Consider the following 18,443-nt stretch of genomic DNA (forward strand, 5'->3'; position numbering starts at 1 on the left):
CCCTCATATTTTGCTTCTGCCCACCGTAGCATTCAACATGGAGAAATGGGTCAGCCCATTTTATTCATTTACTCCTCTTACTGACAGCATTTTTGCCTGTGTACAATGTGGAGGAATGCTGAAAAAGAAGTCTGTGCCAGGACCTTGTGGTTTAGTCTATTGTTTCAATGAAAAAGTCAGAAGTTACCCTCTTTTAAAGTTTTATTTACTTGTTTATGCATTATTTTATAAGGAACCATCAGCTCACCAGGCAAACCTTACCGAACCCTCGTGTGTCTTATATTCAAGTTCCCAATGAAAGTGGTGATCTTATTATCTGACGTTTATTAGGCCGGAAGGCATTTCTTTCAGACTTTTTTTAACTTTTTATTTAAACATGTTCATTTAAACATTCTGGGGCAAGGGCATTCCTCCAAATGTGCTTTGGCAGACTTCATTTTATCTGAATTAGAATATGTTTTACTACCCCATAAAATGAACAGAATAAAAACAACACAAACATATACTAACATAAACGTCTGAGCAAAAAAAAGAAACCACTCAAAGGAATTACTATGCAGTAAGCGATTGATCACTTAACACTCGTGTCCAGGGGCATTTTCATCAAGGACCACTCCCAGTTTAGGCATCAACTCAGACCAATTGCAATAAGTCTATTTGTATCTTATTTTAAAATCCTTATTGCAGTCCAGTATTTTGTCAATCCCAGATTGGGACATATTGGACAAACCCTTTTCCTTCTTATGTGCGAATACACAGGGGCCTCATTAATGAAAAGTGACGCATCGCTGCGTGAAAACAGCGATGCGTCACTTTTCATTGCACCCTCCTTGCGACATGATGGATGCGTCATATTTGTAATATGACGCATCTTGTCGCAAGGAGTACAGATACGTCAGTATTTCTGACGTATCTGTAAGCGCAAAAGTGACGCATTAATGGAGTGTGTCACAAAAGTGACGCAACTCCAGCAATGCGTCCTTTCACATGGGGCAAGCCCCATGTGAAAGGGCCTGCGTCAGTCTTACGCCTGCTGTGAGGCAGGCGTAAGAAATTGACGCATTTGTGTCCTAGAATTGGCGCAGTGAAATCTCAGAGATTTCACTGTGTCATTTCTACGACCGTTTCTTGCGTCAATACGCCCCCCTTGCATACATTATACCTAGCGCAGGTATAATGTGGCGCAGGGGTTTACAAAGTGACGCATCTGTAGGAGAGTAGGGTCTGCTATCCTATGGTCACCCCAAATTTTTGCTTTTTGCTTCACTGGCTTATGACTTAATGTGGCTGTGGGCCTGCTAATCAGACCCACAGCCTGCTGTTCTCTCTCTAAATTACAGCCAATGCACCCTAGGTGCATTATGAATTGGAACTGGTTCACCTTATTGGCCCCTGTAACAGTGTACCCCAGGTACCCAGGGCATAGGTGTTTCCAAGGCCTACCAGGGGCTGCAGCATGTATTGTGCCACCCCTGGCCTGGCCTCCATATTTGACACAACTGGCTAATCACTCAGCTGGGGTAAGTTGGTGTAATCAACTCTTACTTAGATATAGTATCCCTATATCTAACCTTAAACTGGACACATATATTCCTATCAGCCACTCCTATGGAAGGCCTCTTCAATCCTGGAGGCAGAGTGCTTGGAAATATGTGAGATGGTGCTCTTGCATGAGCTGAGCCTGTCTGCAGCTGTCGGGAACCACTCCCTTAGCTGTTCCGGGATATTGCCATACCATATACTCTTAAGTGCATTATAATCCTTGCGGTTATTTGCTAACTTTGGTTTGGCTTTATCAAAACATGTCGAGTAAGGTGTCATACGATTTGGAATACTATCCCCTCGACAGTTCTGTCGACGGGGATAGCATTCCACCCTTCTAGAGGGACACGACATGTGTGTACCCTTAACCCCGGTTAAAGTTAACCAGAGCCTCAGCATCACAAAATGGATGCTGCCACCACAGACACAAGTCTGACCTCCTGCTGCTGGGAGTCCTTCCAGCGAGGGAGGCTTGGACATAGGGTTTCCTGCCTTGGGAGGTGCGAGCATCACCCCAGACAGGATTTTGTGTATTGGGTAGGACAGGGCTGAATAGATTGAGACATGCCCGGGGCACACAAGGTGTCCCCGTGCATAAGCCAGTCCAAACCGGTCCTGGGACTTTCCAGACCCAGGCCTGGCGAGGAGCTGGACAAAGGAAAGGGGGTGTAACCGCCCCCCTTCCTGGTCCCACCCAGAGGAGGGACCTAGTAGGTGAACCACCCCTCAGATTGGGAATAAGAGTGGGAGCAGTGCCATTGCACAGCAGATAATCCTAACATCCACTTTAAACGAAGAAGACGACCGGACCTCGACATTCTGCTGCACAGAAGACTGAAGAGAATCTCCCTTGTGGCATGGGAGTGGCCACCCTGTGAACACAGGCACCACCCAGCAACTCAACGTCTGCTTTGCCGCCGCCTCCCGCCGGAGCCCGAGCCCAGAGCCTGACAAGACCCAGACTCCCAGACTTCTCACCGCCCGATCCACAGTCCCTGCAAAGAAGGGACCCGTGGAGGCACCAAATGACGTGGGACCGGACCTCTTAAAAGACACCCAAAAAGCTGACTGCGCAACATCAGAGGCATCCTCGATGTTGTGCTTTGGGGACTGAGAACCCCCACCACCGAGCAGCCCTTGCACCGAAGATCAGTCCCCCAGCATCTCCACGATCTGCGTGGGGCCCTTTTGCATTGTGCCACTCAACGCGCCATCCCGGCCACAAGCCACGTGGTCAGCGGCCATCTTGGTGATGAAACCGAAGAACTACACTGCGGGCCTGGTTGCTCTAGACGTGCCCTAGCTCCTGTAAAAAGGAGCACCCGCACTGACCTTGCTGGTCCGAGTGATAAGCCTTTTTTGATTCCTGCATGGCTTGCATTAGCCAAGGCCTGTTTGCGCCGATCAAGTTGCCGACACCGCCAACAGCGAGAAGCCTGCGTGGGACAGCTCGTGACAGACTCCTGGACATCCTTGACCCCTGGTGTTTACATGGCTGCAGAGAGAAGCTACACCTCAATGCCTGTTTGCACCCGACATCGCCTGGTTCCAATCTGGTTCCACGGTAGTCACTGGCTAGTGACTTTGAATATTGTCCCCTCTGCTTTCAGTTCTTCACAACTTCAGATCCACCCTTGGATCCACCAGAACTATTCACATCGAGCCGCCAGCAGCATCTTCAGCTCCAACCACCATCGACCTGCGTGACGAAACCCAACACTACTTAGACCCTATGCACCCGCTTCCTGTGGGTGAGGTAACACAGCAACGTCAGTGTTCCCACACTGGTACACACCTCTAGGGTCTGTGTCTTAAGTTTCAGCTTTCTAGGTCACTCGGAAGGTTCCGCACTAACTAACTTTTTACTTTTTACGCACCATAGACTTAACATTGGTGAGTGCGTGCACTTTAAACACTGCATCCGAGTCCCACGGGCCTTTCCCGACTTAGTCACTGCTAGTCCCGATCAGCTCCAGTGATTCCCAAGGCCCTAGGCCTGTTTCCTTTCCGATTGGTATCTCTTATACCACTTTCTTAGTATATGGTTTAGGTGGCCCCTAGGGATCATCCATATTGTGCAACTTTTGTGTATTTTAAACTGTGTTTTGTTTAACGCTTGTGCTTCTGTGCTCATAAAGAGTTCAGGGGATATTTGTAGTTAATAAATATATATATATATATTGGAAATATATCTGTGTGGTGTCCTTTCATTTGGTATTCAAGGGGATTGTGTATGCTAATACAGCTGGCTTCACATGCCTTTCAGAGTTTAGCCTAGGACTGCTTTGTCCACGTTACCACTAGGATAACTGGTCTATAAGGTTGACTTACAACCAATCATCATAAGGGTTGTTTGGCATGGTACAAAGTGATCACTAGAATTAGTGAGTATTATATACCAGGCCAACTTCTCACACCCTGTATTTAAATGGCCTAGAACAAGCCCTAATAAGCCTAAATGTGGATTCACCCAGAGGAGGCAGAAGAGCAATCCCTGTCCTGCTTTACGCAGTCAATGCGGTCTTGTTGGCACGTACTCCATTGGGACTACAGCGACTGTTAGATAGTTTTGTGGATTTTATGAATAATTTAGATCTGTCTGCTAACCTGACTAAGTCGTATGTTATGGAGACAGGGACCAAACCAAGGAAAAATGTTAATTATAGAATAGGCGAACACAGTTTGGAGATGTTGCAGTCCTTTTAGTATCTGGGCTTTTATTTGATGGGCGTTTAAATTTTAAAGCATTAATTGAGGAGCGCTGTAATAAGCTAGTGTCTAGTACAGTAGCAATTATGAATTATTTGGGCTGCAGACGGTGGTCACTGAAGCAAATGATGAATTTATATAACTCAATCTGCTACTCCAAAGCTGTGTATGTTGCGGTAGTTTGGGGGTTCGTCGATTCTGACAAACTACAGGTTGAGGATAATAAATATTTGAGAAGGCTTCTCAAAGTCCCACAGTGCGTCTCCTCTTATATTGCTCAAGAAGGCTGGGGGGAGCTTTTATAGGGGACAAGGTGCAGATTAGGCCCCTGCTAGCATGGCTAAAGATCTGGGTTAATCCAGAGGCCATGATGACTAGGCATATAATCATGGATTGCCTGGGTAGGGACAGGGGAATGAATATTCCATGGCTGAAGTATATAAAGGTCATTCTTAAATGCATTGGCTGTAAGGATCTCTTCTCAAAGCCGACCGGAATTATAGGCCGGGATCAGGACAGAGTGAAGGAGATGTTTTTTAACTATAAAGCATCATCTAGAGAAGAGAGGGAATGGGGTAAACAGTCAGTCAAAGCTATCAGCTTAGTGAGGACCTGTGAAGGAATGGAACCTTACCTTTCCCTCACACACAATGCACAGGACGGATTTTTAATCACACATTTTAGGCTCAACCTTTTACACCATCTACTGGCCGATCTGGTAGGTTTTACCAGTTCAGTTGAGCCCAAGGGCCCCTGAGGCTGCGATCAACGATCTCCGCAGGATACCCTTCATTTTGTATTACTATGCCCCTTTTATTCATTGCCCAGGCGCTGTTTTTTAGTTAGTCTGCTGAAAAAAACTACATTTAGGCACGCTAAGGTGGCCCTTTTACATTTACAAATGGCCCAAGACCCCTTAACCCAACTCTCTATAACGGGTTTTGTAAGGTTAGCAGTAAAACTAAGAGATACAAGAGGAATCTGTGGAAGTAAACCCCCCCACAAATTATGTGTAACATGTGGGGGTTGGACAGGGGCCTAATGAAATGTTATTGGAATAGCCGATCAGCTCCAGTGATTCCCAAGGCCCTAGGCCTGCTTCCTTTCCGATTGGTATCTCTTATACCACTTTCTTAGTATATGGTTTAGGTGGCCCCTAGGGATCATCCATATTGTGCAACTTTTATGTATTTTAAACTGTGTTTTGTTTAACGCTTGTGCTTCTGTGCTCATAAAGAGTTCAGGGGATATTTGTAGTTAATAAATATATATATATATTTTGGAAATAGATCTGTGTGGTGTCCTTTCATTTGGTATTCAAGGGGATTGTGTATGGTAATACAGCTGGCTTCACATGCCTTTCAGAGTTTAGCCTAGGACTGCTTTGTCCACGTTACCACTAGGATAACTGGTCTATAAGGTTGACTCAAAACCAATCATCATAAGGGTTGTTTAGACTGATACAAGGTGGTTCCAGATTTGGAAACATCATATATCAGGCCAACTTCTCACAGCATCTACTTGGATGCGTCACTTTGTAAATATGGCGCAACAAGGTGCATTTTTTACGTCACTGGTGCGTCAAAAAGTGACGCACCGGCGGCGTAAAAGTGATGCACGGCCTCATAATGAGGCCCCGGGAACGCAAGAATAACATGTTCCAAAGATTCACGCATATTTTATAGGAGTATTTACCTAAAGCCATCGTCCACGGCTGCCAAAGATTTAACAGGAGGTGTTCCTGCCCCACTGTTTGCAAAAGACAAAAAAAAACTGTTAAGCAAAGTCTGCAGTCAGGGTTTCTGATATTAGCAGCGTATCATCTGCAAACAGAAGGGCTGGGAGTTTGCACCCATCGAGTTTAGGGGAATCATTCACTGTATCCATAAGGTTACTGATTGCATAATATATAAGGAGGGTAGTGGTCAAAACAGAACCCCGCTTAGCTCCTCCATCAATGTCAGCATGATCAGTTAGCTCAGTAGTCATCCCCACTAATCATGCCCAACACACTTCGGCATTATTATCTTTGTGGAGTCAGATCAGAATTTCCAACATATTCTGCGGAATGTCTATACCTCTCAAACTGCCCATAGTTTGTTTCTTGGGACCAGGCCAAAGACTGTTCTCAGATCAACTAAAGCCACATACAAATGCTGTGATGCAAGGGTTGGATCCATGGGGGAAATTAAGAAAGAAAATGAAAAATAACACACAAGTTGTCAGAGAAATTTACCATCAATAAAGCAGTGTGTATATATAGATGATAGTCCACCCTTAGTCCTTTCACCTTTAAACAATGTGTTAGGATGTTATGTTGCATGCAAAGTGATTGAGAGTGCCAACAAACCAGCCTGTTGATAAAATATCAATGTTTTGGTATTAGATTTTAGTCAGTAAATATTGATACATTGCGCACCAAATCTGTACTTAAATGCCTACAAGATGCCTCTTCCAGCTACAGAATAAGTATCAATTATGAATCCCATTTTCAGAGTAAAAAACATTTCAGACCACTAAACTAGGGTTAGCATCTACGAAAACACAGTTTAATATTCACAAACACTGACTCAGAGCCCCCACCATCCATAGTTTTCTCATCAGTATTTTCATTGCAAAAGTTGCAATGATATTATCAATAATGTCATACAAGATGTCATGGGCCAGATGTACGACCATTTTACGAGTGCCATGTCGATCACAAATCGATTTGCGAATGCAAAATTCTCTGTACACGATGTACGACAGGCACTCAAAAAATTTCTTTTGCAATACGACTGAATACCAACTCACAAAAATAGTGTGCAGAAATTCTGCATCTCAAATAAGAATGTACAAACCAGTCACAATTTGCAAGCATGCGGAAATTGGCTTGTTTGCACATGTAATTAACCATGAATCAAAAACAGGTAGTAACAGGGCCCAACCTGTATAAACAGCCCCATAATGCATCAGAAATCTTTCTACAATGGCTGCCCTGTACGTGATAACGATGAGGATGAGGATACTGGCTGCTCAGCAGAGGAGGCAGAGACAGGAGAGGATATTCAGAGTAAGGCTAACCTTATTTGAGAAGACAGAGGAAGAGAAATATGAGCAGCACAGGCTGAATAGCACTGTGATTCTAGATCTAATAGACACCTTGACTCTACAACTAGAAAGCAGAACCCAGCACAGCAATGCAGGCCCCACACATGTATAGGTGTTGTGCCCACTCCATCTATTGCCCACTGATAGTTACCAAGATGTCATTGCAGTGGCTGGAGGGGTGTAGCAGAGTGCGCTTTTGCGTTTGTTTTACAGTTTCTAAGATGCCATGCTCCACCACACACACCAACACATCTACCTGCCCAGGGATGATGTAGAACTACAATATAACAAAATGCAATTCTACAGAGTAGCAAGGTTTCCACGGGTCACTGGGTGCATAGATGGTACCCATGGGCCCATGCGTCCCCCATCTCGCATCAAATACATGTTCTGGAACTAAAAAAGCACACATTCCCACAATATTCAAGTTGTCTGAAATGAATAAAACATCATCACAGACATTGTGGCAAAATATCCAAGGAGCACCCATGACTCACATATTTAGGCACAGTGGCATATACCAGAAATTAGAATGAGGTGACTTTGACGAAGGATACCTACTAGGTATTGAAATTTCATGTTCATAGTTAGATATATTGAGAGTGCATATGTCCTGCGACCAAAGATACTCGCACCGTACCTGTCTTCCAACAAGCAAACATGAAAGGCGGTACAACATTTCACATAGGTGCACCAGGTCTGTAATCAAGCGCACATTTGGTCTCCCTAAATTGTACTTCGGGTGCCTTCAAAAGAGCCTTGCAGTATGCACCTGAGACTGGCTGCAAAATAGTGGCAACCTGTGCCATACTCTACAACATTGCCTGCAGAGGTGGCTTGCCCATGGAGGTGTCTGAATCTGACTTGGAGGATGACACTGGCCCACCTGCCCAACAGCCGAGTGAGGAAAGCTCAGCAGCAGAGGGGAGAAGGTGCATGGACCATTTAGCCAGATATTATTTTACGAGGTACCTCCTACCCATTGACACACTACCCTCTGCAAATGACAATATGAATGTGATTTTCAGAATGATATTTTCCATTTACTTTGAGGGCAAGCAACCTGTTCATCTCCATCTGCATAACCAAAAAAATAATATAACTGTCATGTGGTTACTGCTCCACCAAAGAGAAATAAACTCTGCATACTGTATGGCACATAAGTGGTAACAAGTAATTTCTTGCCTCTACATCCAGCATGGGGGGATTTGGCAGGTGGAATTACAGGCAGGCAGGTGCTGCTTCTCTGCTGCATCGGTGTTTCTGCAGCAGAGATACTACTGTGTCTGGACACCTCACTGTCTGCTGACTTTGTTGCTCCTCCACTGGATAACATGTTAGTTTGTATTGCCTCCACTGCAGCTGTTATCTGTTGTACCCCTCGTGCAAAGTAACCACTGTAGTGGCCCATCTCTATCTGCAGACCCATGGTGCGCTTGGTGTGTTGTGTGGTTGCCTGCGTCAGCCTCCCTATTGTCCTGGTCAGAGAGTTGATTCTGCGTGCCTAGCTGTGCTCAATGTGCCTCTAAGGGCATCAAATGTGCCCTAAATGTGGGCCTGGTTCATGGCCATTTGTTGGGCGATGTTTAAAGTTCCCTGACTCAGCTTGGTTTTAATGAGCCTAATCTGTTTTTGCTGCAGGCGCTGAACTTTCAGCATGGCCTGTTCCAAGTCACCAAACACTGCCTGATTGGCTGCTCCAATAAGGGATCGAGTGTGCAGCCACCTTTCTGACTTCTGCATCGTGACTGGTGTATGAGTGGTTGTGTGAGAGTATGTGGGTATGTGAGTGGCTGTATAGGTGTGTAAGATAGTTGGGGAGTGGTTGTGTGAGTTTTTAATTGATTTATGAGTGATTTGTGGGTTTGTGAGTGAGTGGCTACATGGGTGTGATTGACTGTGTGGGTCCGTGAGTCGGTATATGAGTAGCATTGTAGGATGTGATAGAGTATGTGATTGAGTCTGTTAGTGGGGTCTGGATCTGCAGATACCCCATGGATTCACATGGGGGGCCAAGCTGAGCACCATAGTGTATCTGCGGGTCCTTGCACACTAAAAAACTGTTTGTTTTCAATTTCTTCCCTATGAGGGGTTTAACACAGGCCCCTCTATCAGCCCCATGGAGTCAGGATACTTCTACCCCGACTCCTTCTATCAATATTTAACATTTAATTCCCTCCTGGGACTGAGTACCAATTCAAAAAATGATGGGTGCAACTTTCTTGCAGTCTCCGGGGATCCGATTAGGCATAAAGGCTGAGGATGGCCTAGATGAAGGTGTGACTACAGGCCCCCTCCTCCCCCGGCAAGACCATGAAGCACTAGTATGGTGTCTTTAATATACGGATTGACGGGTTACATTATTTTCAATTGTATGTATGTTATGTGATTTCGCATGGCATGCTATTTATTGTGTTTCTATTAGGGACATTAAGGAGTAGCATCAATAGGTACTAGTTTCCTGTAGGTCCTGGCGAAGAGCCAATAGGGGCAGAGCTCGAAACATTTTGACCAATTTGAAGAGATACACTCATTGCAACCTATTTCTTCCTACAGAAACTTCTGATTTTATCCATACTGGCTAGAGGCAGGAATAAAGCAGGGGTCCTACTAGTCAGGTATTTTAAACTTGTTATCACTTACATTCCACTCCCCTCACACACACTATCTTTACCAAAGATGTTATTTCCATGTGCTCCCGAGTATTCACTTAGCCGTAGCATGATTCGATCCGCAGCGTATTGGGATGAAGAGTGACACCAAGGGTCAACCCTGGTTGGTGAGGGTTTTCTAAGAAAAACTATTTCATCTAACGTTTCCATCGCACATTCCATCCAACATTTTCTAAGCTCTTCCCCCTGCTGGGTTTTTCTATTGTTGAGTATATACTATTAAGGAAGGTGTACCCAGTTTTTCATCTTCCTCCCCCCCTTTTTCCTGATAAGGTTGCAACTTTCTTTTCATGTTGAGGCCAGCCAATCAAGACATTGCTTTTGGCACTGGGATACGCAAATCCACCATGTTGGATGTGCATACCTAGATATACATACATGTTTTTAATTAATTACTCCATAATTAGTGAACATGCACCAAATTGTAAAAATAGAACTTTCTGAACCAAGATCCAGCTTTCTGCCACATTTTGTGTTTGACCTGTAGTTGTGTCTAAAATTCTTATGGCAAATTGGATGGGGAAAACTTGTTTTCGGTGTGTGAGTGGTTTTATGGGTGTGTGAGTGGGTGTATAGGTGTGTGAGTGGTTATGCAGGTGTGAGTGGGTTGTGCAGGTGTGTGAGTGGTGTTATGGGTGTGTGAATGCCTGTATGGGTTTGTGATTTTATGTGTGAAGGGTTTTGTGAGTGGGTGTGTGGATCTGTGAGTGGATTTGTGAGTGGTTCTAAGTATATATACCTACCCACATCTACCCTACCGTGAAAACTCTGACAGAAAGGTAAAACCCATCCTTAGTTATTATTTAGAGATTTCAGAGTAGGGTGGATGTGGGTAGGTATATTTATTTAGCTGTGATTTATTTTCACTGTTACCTATGTTTTGCATTATGCTAACATCATTGTGAGATGAATTTTGTTCCTGTCTATCACATTTCCCTGTTGCTGTTTGACAGATAAGGTCAAACCCATCCTTAGTTATTATTTAAACAGCAACAGGGAAATGTGATAGACAAAGATATTTGAAAGGTAAGCAGCAGTGCTCTTATCAAAAAGAAGGTCAGCAGTGGTAAATGTGGAATTAGATGTGGCAGCAGATTCATCCAGCCATCAGGTTAAAGAGAGAGACTGTTAATATTGTACCAACAAGATGACCTATGGAGAAGCATGTGAGCATACATTTGAGGATGATATGACATGTGATTTGGCCAGCTTCATAAATATTTGTCTACAGGTATTTCAGCACAGGGTATGAAGGAGGAGAGCAAGAAACCCAGTGATCTTTGATTGAGCTGGCGAGGAAGATGAAAAGAAAGACGGTCAGTTTTGGAAAAAAGAAAGAGATTGGGTCATCCAATCATTATGATATTGTTTTTGATTACTCAGACATTTACCACCTAGAATGGGTAAAAATGTCCTACTAGGGCACACACATGACTTATTTATTCATCTGAAGAAGATGGCAGGAAGGATTGTGCCAAGGTGAAAAAAAACTGCACATGACATTCCTTAGTGGGTGTAAAGTGTTGCAAAGTACAGCAAAAGATGAGATGAGATGCAGAAACCCTGACCCATGAGCAAGCAAGCTTGCTGAAGGACCAGGAGATCCAGTTAGGTAAGATCATTGGGGCAGGAGAAGAAGGAACAATTGAAGTAGGTGATAGGCCTAAGACAGACCAGAGGTGTTCCTACGAGATGTAGAGATACCTCACAGGGAAAGGGTTAGAATAATAGGTTTAGGGATTGTGGACAGCTATAAATGTATATATGTATTGGTTTGTCGTTTCGTGTGTATGTTAATCTGCATATTAGGACATAAAGAGTTGTGAGTTCCTGTGCTTCAATTGAAGTAGTCTTAATTAAACATAGGGGCAGTTTTCTGTTCCCAGATATGCACTCATATATGTCTTAAAGTGTTGAACAGCAAACAAATTAAAAACAATATTACATTGCTCTATAGAAGCGTAATTTAATGAGAAGCTAAGCTAAGATTACATTTAACAACCAGAGTTGGCATGTCTGAAATTAAATTACTCAGGTTTGTGTGTAATGGCAATCCTCAATCTGCCTATAATTGCATATCTCAGTTCTGTAATGACCTGCCTCAGGTTGTCTGAAATTAAATATATCAGTTCTGAAATAACATTCCTCAGTTCTGAAATGACGTGTGAAAAAATACCTCCGTTTTGTTGACTTTAGTGAAGATCCAGTTGTTAGTGGTACTTGCACTGATGCTGACTTTGACCCCTCCTTCTGCGATGCATGGAACACCACATTGAAAGGACAATTCTGTTTCCACTCCTACGGTTAATCCATGCTCGTGGGAGAATGTGCTCTCAGACGCAACTGTTTTATTAAACCTGGAGGAGACGAGTCAACACTAAGAATGAACAATTTGTTTACAGTAATGCTTACACATTTCAATCAAGGTACACTAATTAACCAGGCATAAACAGCAGTTCACTGATTGACATGAGGAATGGTGCAGAGGAGCATAGTTTATTGAATGTCTTTTTTATGATAGGTCTTGCTCCCAGCAACACTCAATTGATGAGCAGTTGTGGTATCTCCATAGCAAATCTCAATAATCGGAGATCATTCTCACTCTCATGACATCATGTTTTTTCACTTGGTCATGTTAGAATGTTAGAATTAATGATAGAGCATTTCATCTATGGACTCATAGCCCATTAAGGTTCTGGGATTCCCGTTGACTGGAGTCTTGGTTAGCTAAGAACAATACACTTGCTATTGTTTAATATTTAATCATATTGGACGGCGGCCAAGAAGGTTAAACCTAACTCTATAGTTATGTAATGTTACATATATGGGTGATGGCATTGGGTACCTAGTGGATGTAGAACTGGTTACTTTTAAATAGACGGACTCCAGTTCTTGATAAAGAGGATTTATCAGAAGTTCAAGTCAAACAGTGTGAAACCCCTGGTAAACCCCGGAAACTAACTAGCTCTCCTGGGAGTCTGGAATACCCTGCAATGAAATCCATAGAGCTTTTCAACTGGATATAACCACCCCCTTTCTTTCAACAACAATAAAAACATATCTCTCTTATTATAAATAAGGAAAGCAATATAAATGATACAACTTTAATCTTACATTACTAAAACTACACATGCAAAAGTATAATCATTACATTGCTTAGGGCCAGATTACGAGTTTGTCAATCCGATCGCCGAGCTCGTGTTGACGTCGGATCCACCACCACACTGCTGGTGGTTCCAATTACGATGTTGTCGGTTTGCATTGCCAAAACTGCTGAATCTAAACCGACACCAACAGCCTGTTACTCTGACTGCGGATACGGTGGTCAGGGGTAAGCAGCAGCCACAGGGCGGTACAGGGAACTTCACCGCTGTCCAAATTACAAGTAGGCTTTCCAACGAACCAACCGCCATGGTGGTCGGACCAGCTGCGTTGAGTCAACGGAAACAAAAGATTTGGTTTGCATACTCATTCATTTCGACCCTGCAGTCTCTGGCATGGATACCTTCCTCCAGGACTTCCCTTCATATCAGCGTTTTGACCACAAAGACAATAAACCTGTTGGTGCCAAAATCAATGTAAGTCGGTTGTGCTATATGTAACCATAGACTGGACTGTGCTCATTTGGCCACACTCCAGCAATAGGTACATACTACCAGAAGGCATATTTGCACATGTGTCATGCTTTTGTGTACATCCCATATGTTTTATGTGAAGATGTACACACTTGTATCGACAAATTCAGAACTATATACACTGCCGCCAAAGACACCGCTGTGGTACCAGCGGAATCATAGTAATATGGAAGACGGGAGACCGCAGACTCAGTGGTCTCTTGGACAGCCGCCAAGGCTGTATGGCAGTCGGACTGATGAAGTCGTAACCAGGACCTTAATCTTTACATATAGAAATGTAATAATATCAATGTACATTACTTAATCATAAGCAAAACCTAATCATACAGTTTCTTCAGCTTGCACCTGATCTACCTACTAATCCTTCCTTTTCTCACCAGTTTCTGTACAGATTCATCAGGACAACTACTTATAGACACATTCTTGGAGATAGGAGTAACTACTGGTCCTTCAGAATTTTCTTTGCAGACTTGGTATTCCAATCCACTGCACTGAGTCACTTTCCTAGGAATTCCACCTCTAACATCACTTAACAAGATCATAATTCCAGTTACCCGTATCACACTTTTAGAATCCGGCCATTTGTACCTTCCCTTTTTTTACAAGTCCTCCCTACACTACTTTTACCAAATTCCATTCTTTGTTCTTCCTTGGCATCCTCCTCAAGGTACAGTTGTGTCTGTCCACAGATGGATTCTGATACTTCCACTCTCTCACACAAAAACTGTTTCTTCAAAATTCCACGATTCACATTTTCCATCCACGCACGGACCAAAGATGTGTAAGCCACACTTCCGTTGATCAGGAAAAAAAAATCTCCTCTAACTGTACGCAGCATAGTTCAGTAACTCCACAACATGGGGCATTTTAACAAGGGGCCCGATTCACAGAACTAACTTAAGACAAAATCCTAAACTTACTACTTTTAGTATTCACAGAAGTTAGGATTTTGTCTTAAAACAGACTTAAGTTAGGATTCTGTCTTAAGTCTGTCTTAAGTCTGTCTTAAGACAAACTTAAGACAAACTTAAGACAAAATCCTAACTTCTGTGAATGCCAACAGTAGTAAGTTTAGGATTTTGTTAGTTCTGTGAATCGGGGGGCCCAAGGACCTTATCTCTGCTTTTTTGTCTTTAAAAGCCAAAAAAGCGGAGATAATCTTACTGCCCTATTGCAAGCCGGTGGTAACATGCATTAGCACATGTTAGCACCCATTCTGCAGACGCCTCGCTTTGCATCTCTAATCAGATGCAAAGTAGGCAACACTGGGCTTACCCCTGACTGACTACCTTGTAAATTATCGCGAAATGCTCATCGCGTTATTTACAAGGTGGCCCTCAGGATTCTAACAGACTTTAGTTTATGGCTAAATCTGCGAAAATCTTGACTTACCTATTCACAACTTAGGGGATGGATTCTGCTGATACGACCACAGGGTCGTATCAGCAAGGTTAGCGCCGTTTTCCATGGAACATCGCTGGAAGGCAATGTTCCATGGAAAACGCCGTTATTGCAGGAATAATTATAGCTATTGCGCTATGCGTTGTTGATACAGCGCTAGCATGGCAATAATTTCCTGCGATAGCCGGCGATAACAAATCTATTTCTAAGTACAGCCGTTGATAATATGCCCCCATGTTTTTCTTGTCTTGCCACTACCTCCATCTTCTACACATTTTCCAATTGAATGCAGTCACTCAAAACTTAGTTGGAACACTCAACTAACCCGTTTCTAAGGTGTTTAATTCCCTCCTTCTGAAGTACCAATTTAAATTCATCAGGAACAAGTTGTGGACTGCTATGCAAAACCTTTTCTGGAGGCAACCTTCACTCCTGAATACTTCTTCACATAAAAGACATGAACTTGAACGACTTAATCTCTCATTCCTGAATGCGACCTCAGGCCACTTCGAATAGCAATCTATCAACATAGCAGCGCATCTACTCTCCAGTCCCAAATAATCAAACTGACCCCTGATGTTAATTGCAACATTTCCAATGCCCTTTTCGGCAAGCAACAGACACAATGGGAGTCTCTACAACCGTATGAGTTTTATGACTGCTTGTGCAAGGTATACAATTCTGAACACATATTTCTACTTATCTATTCATGCAAGTTCACCTAAAAGAATCCACTGGGATATTTCTCTTTAAGGCAGACATGCCATCATGACCGCCATGCAATAACTTCAACAAACTACTTGTTAGGTTTGTGGGCACCACTAATCTGTCCCCTCTCTGGAGAAATCCACCTTCCAACAGACAATTCTTCCCAGACTGGCAACAACCCATTCAAAACCTTTCTGTCTTCAACATGTAACATGTTTCCACTTGGTAACGTTGTTATCTCAAGTTGCAAAACTCATTTACCATCTATTTGATATTTCCATTCATCTTCACCAATAGCCCCAACACACACGTGCCACCAACCATTCCCCATCATTCTCAAACATGTTGGGGCATATTATCAAGGGGGTTTATCTCCGCTTTTTTGGCTTTAAAAGCCAAGAAAGCGGAGATAAAATGATCTCCCTATTACCTAGCTGTCGTTAACACCAGTTAGCGACAGCTAGTAGGAGATAGCAACCATCTTGGGCCCCACTTTGCATGTCAGTGATATTTATCACTAATCACATGCAAAGGGGGCGTGCCAAGATGTTAGCGATTGAAAACAGTCGCTAACATCGCTATCTCCTATTACCTACTTTTGGAGATATTCGTGCTATATCTCCAAAAGCTAACACCTGCCCTGAGCAGTTCTTAGCCATGTTATCCAATGGGAGGTGGATAATAATGGCTAAGAGCATTAGCTCGGTAATGCAAGAATATCGCTGACTTTTCAGCGATATTCATGCATTTCGGCTGATTTTTATCGCATTTGTGATAAACCTTGGTAATACCAAGGTTTATTTCCGATAAAAATCGCCGCAGCTCAGCGGTAAATTTTTGTCTCTAACCATCGCTATTGCTTGGTAATATGCCCCGTTGTCTCTTAATGTCAAACGCGTCAAATACTCAGCATTATTGCTCTTGATTACTAGCACCTACCTAATGTGAAAAGAGTACTCTTGTAAGCTATACAATCATTGTGCCTTTAGACGGGTTTCCCTCCAGGCACCTCTCGTAGAAATAAAATCTACTAATACCTTATGGTCTATGCACAATTCAAAATGAGCCCGCCACAAATACGTTCTAAAGTTGTGCACCCCACCAACAGACAAGTGCTTCCTTTTCTATGGTAGAATATGTACCTTCCACTCCCCTTAATGTTTATGACGCAAAAGCCAATACTCTCTCTTCTCCATCCCACCTTTGCAATAGAACAGACCCAAATCTGTATGCACTGGCATCAGTACCTACAGTAGTACCACAATGTGGATTGAACAGTTTCACTTTAACCACCTTGACAATAAATCCTTTGTTTTTCTCAAATGCCTGCTGATACTGACTTGATCATTTGTATTTTTTCACGAGCAGCGGCAAAACATGCGCCTCAAGTAATTCTCCCTTTTTTCGAATTAGGATGCAGACATATCTGGTGATCAATTATAAAAAAGCCTTTAAATCTGCACAGTCCACGTACTTCGACGATAAAATCAGGTCATCCACGAACTCCTCCAGGGAGACATTCAATATTGCGAAATCCCTTTTAAAAGTCCCCGACCCAGCGGCCCTCGTGGAGCCATCGATCAGCCGATGTAACGAACTGGCTGAATTTTTTGACACCAAGATCAAAAATATTCTGACCTCTCTCCCATCGCTCCCCCCAGAGACTACTGAACCGCATGAACAGGTTGAAGTCTTACCCCAAGCACAAAAACCTAAATTAGACTGGTTTGTCCCGACAACAGCAGGCAAACTCTTACCTGTCCTACAGTCAATCAAAAGTGGTTCCCCACTGGACCCTGCCCCTCTAAATATTCTAAAATTAGTTTCCCTGACCATTATACCTCAGCTGGTCAACCTGATCAACATTTCACTCTCCCATGGAATGGTCCCACCCAGTTGGAAAAGGGCAATTGTTAAAGCTCTGATTAAAAAGCCGAAGCTGGACCTCCTTGAATTAAATAACTACCGCCCGATTTCCCTCCTGCCTGGTGTTAGCAAAATTGCAGAAAAGATAATCAACCAACAGATCTCTAACTTCTTAGAGACGAATGGCCTACTTAGACCCTCCAAGACAGGCTTTAGGCCAGGCCAAAGTACGGAGACTGCTATGGTGGCGGTGGTCGATGAAGCCAGAAAGATCATGGATGAAGGAGGGTCAATGGCAGTGATCCTCCTGGACCTTAGCGCGGCATTCGACACCGTCAACCACTCCATACTGATCCGTAGGCTCAGGGACCTGGGTATCTCAGGGGTTGCCCTGTCGTGGCTCGACTCCTTTCTGAGCGATCGATCTTTCCAGGTGGCGGACGGGGACTTACTCTCCAATAGCACACCGATACATTGTGGGGTCCCCCAGGGCTCGCCGCTTAGCACGACCCTCTTTAACGTATATATGTCCCCCCTGGAGAAGATCGTCGCTCCATTCAGGATCAAGCTACTCACCTACGCTGATGACACCCAGGTGGTAGTGTCTCTCAACCAGCTTAACCACCCCTCTCCTGATCTCTACACATGTCTCGGAGAGATAACCAATTGGATGGATGGATCCCACCTGAAGTTGAACAGTGGAAAAACTGAGATCATGGTTCTGCGCAATCAATCTAATTTTCGCCCGGAGTCTCTCTGGCCCCCATGCATGGGTCCCCCTCCAATTCCCAAGTGCGCAATCAAAAGCCTGGGGATATGG

At 43.7% G+C, this 18,443-nt stretch overlaps 1 protein-coding gene across 1 annotated transcript in view; it reads right to left on the reverse strand.

Moving 5' to 3' along the window:
- LOC147726076 (uncharacterized) overlaps positions 1-18,443 on the reverse strand; it is a 108,885-nt gene that overhangs the window by 32,264 nt on the left and 58,178 nt on the right. The window contains exon 4 of the mRNA XM_086963410.1: positions 12,190-12,370. Within this exon, the coding sequence (XP_086819536.1) occupies positions 12,190-12,370 (181 nt within the window). The remainder of the gene's footprint in view (positions 1-12,189; positions 12,371-18,443) is intronic.

The sequence above is a fragment of the Lissotriton vulgaris genome, chromosome 3_1, assembly GCF_964263255.1.
Source record: "Lissotriton vulgaris chromosome 3_1, aLisVul1.2, whole genome shotgun sequence".
In the NCBI taxonomy this organism is placed as follows: Eukaryota; Metazoa; Chordata; class Amphibia; order Caudata; family Salamandridae; genus Lissotriton; species Lissotriton vulgaris.